General features: G+C 41.6%; 1 protein-coding gene across 1 annotated transcript; it reads right to left on the reverse strand.

Moving 5' to 3' along the window:
• Positions 1-549: 549 nt before the first annotated feature.
• LOC132825842 (tigger transposable element-derived protein 1-like) lies at positions 550-2,019 on the reverse strand. Its single transcript, XM_060841383.1, has one exon. The coding sequence runs from the start codon at positions 2,017-2,019 to the stop codon at positions 550-552; it is 1,470 nt and encodes a 489-aa protein (XP_060697366.1).
• Between the last annotated feature and the right edge of the window lie 259 nt (positions 2,020-2,278).

Consider the following 2,278-nt stretch of genomic DNA (forward strand, 5'->3'; position numbering starts at 1 on the left):
AGATAACAACCATAACTCCTTTATTCCAAAGGGAGATGAACAGAAAGCAGGAAATGACAGGACAGTTTGCTTAACATCTGTCATAGGGAAACTATTATGGACTGTTATTGAATAATTTCCAGCAAAACACTTTAGTATTTTCAAATTACAGTCATTAGGAAGATTCAGCGTGGTTCTGAGAAAGAGAAATCATATTTGGCCAATCTATTGGAATTCTTTGAGCAAGTAACTTCTGGTGACCAAATAACCTGTAAATAAAGAGTAATATACATTGGCGCCTTGGAATCCGAATTTAATTCATTCCAGGAGGTTGTTTGGACTGCGAAAAGTTCGGATTCCGAAACTATTTTCCCCATAGGAAATAATGGCAAGTGAATTGATCCGTTTCTGGGCCCAATAAAAAACATTTCCAAGACAGTTTTAACTGCAAATACACATGGTTAAGGTAAAATAAGATGAGTAGATGACCTAAATATCAAGTAAGAATAATAAAAACAAGAAATAAATGTACTAACATGAAAATAACTTCATTTACCTTAGTGAGGAGTGCTAATGGTGCATGTGGAAGCTGAAGAGGAGGAAGGAGGGAGAGGGTTTACTGCTTGGAAAGTGAGTCACCTTCCATAATAACATCAGGTAACTGGGCTCTGGTGTTTGCTGTCTTTTTCTCTTCATTCTCATAACACTAAGACCACTTGTAGAGGGCTGGGGCTCAGTGGACTGGCTTTCTTTAGAGAACCACCTTTCCAAAATTGTCTGGTGTTGGCGACTTTTCTGAATTTTTCTGAAGTGGTTAATCACATTGTCATTGAACATGTTTATGCTCCTATTGACCACTGCCTTGTTAGGATGCCACTTTTCGACAATGGCCTGTGCTTTAGACCACAGGAAGCACAGTTCCTTAATTTCAGCACTGGAAATGTTCCCACTAGCTCTCTCTTCCTCCTCTGAAGAAATTTCCTCTGCCACTTCTTCTTGCTGTGTCTTGTGGAGGTGCTGAAGTTCTTCTGTGGTGAGTTCATTCTTGAGGTCCTCTATTAACTCCTCCACATCCTCTTCACTCACCTCCAAGCCCATGGACTTGCCCAGAGACACAATAACAGGCACAACAGGCGGTTCTTCAAAGCCTTCAAAGTCTCTCCCTGCAACACATTCAGGCCAGAGTTTCTTCCAGGCAGAGATCATTGACCTCAGAGACACTTCCCTCCACACTTTGTCTATGATTCTTAAGCAATGGAGGTTATTATAATGATCTTTCCGAAAGTCTCTGAGGGTCAGTTCGGTCTCGTTCGTCTCCTTAAAGCGTCTCTGGAACATAGCCTTGGTGTACAGTTTTTTGAAATTTGAGATAACTTGCTGGTCCATGGGCTGGATGAGAGGAGTGGTATTGGGGGACAAGAACTTAACTTTGATGAAACTATATTTGCCCACCAAGTCTTCTTCCAAGCCTGGAGGAGAAGAAGGAGCGTTGTCCATCACAAGAAGAGCCTTCAGGGGTAGATTATTTTCCTCAAGATAAGCCTTCACAGCAGGGTCAAACTCCTCATGAATCCACTTAGTGAAGAACTGCCTGGTAACCCATGCTTTCATGTTTGCCCTCCACATAACATTAAACTTGCTCTTCATAACATTGTTCTTTTTGAATACACGTGGATTCTCTGAGTGGTACACAATCAAAAGCTTTATCTTGCAGTCTCCACTAGCATTACCACACAACAAGAGAGTAAGCCTGTCTTTCATTGGCTTATGACCTGGTAAAGACTTCTCTTCCTTAGTTACGTAGGTCCTCCTTGTCATCTTTTTCCAGAAGAGGCCTGCCTCATCACAGTTGAACACCTGTTGTGCCACATACCCCTCAGTGTTCACAAACTCATTAAATTTCTTCACAAAATTTTCTGCTGCATCCACATTCGAACTAGCAGCCTCTCCATGCGCAACAACACTGTAGATCCCAGTTCTCTTTTTAAAGTTTTCAAACCATCCCCTACTAGCCTTAAACTCATCACTACTTCCAGGCATGTCTTTTTTAAGGTCAGCATACAGGAGCCTGGCTTTCTCACAAATTATGCCCTCAGAGATGGGATCACCAACCAACTGTTTTTCGTTTATCCACACTGAGGAGTTTTTCCACCTCCTCTATAAACTTTGATCTCTTAGAGGTCAGAGTCGTTACACCTTTTGCCACATCAGCTGCTTTTATCACTTCTTTATTTTTCAGAATCGTACACATGGTCGATTTCGGTATCTCAAACATGGCAGTGAGATCAGACACACACAT

Source organism: Hemiscyllium ocellatum, chromosome 2 (genome assembly GCF_020745735.1).
Source record: "Hemiscyllium ocellatum isolate sHemOce1 chromosome 2, sHemOce1.pat.X.cur, whole genome shotgun sequence".
Lineage (NCBI taxonomy): Eukaryota > Metazoa > Chordata > Chondrichthyes > Orectolobiformes > Hemiscylliidae > Hemiscyllium > Hemiscyllium ocellatum.

Coding starts and splice junctions, on each gene's coding strand:
- LOC132825842 (XM_060841383.1), bottom strand. CDS start 2,019: ATGCCTGGAAGTAGTGATGAGTTTAAGGCTAGTAGGGGATGGTTTGAA.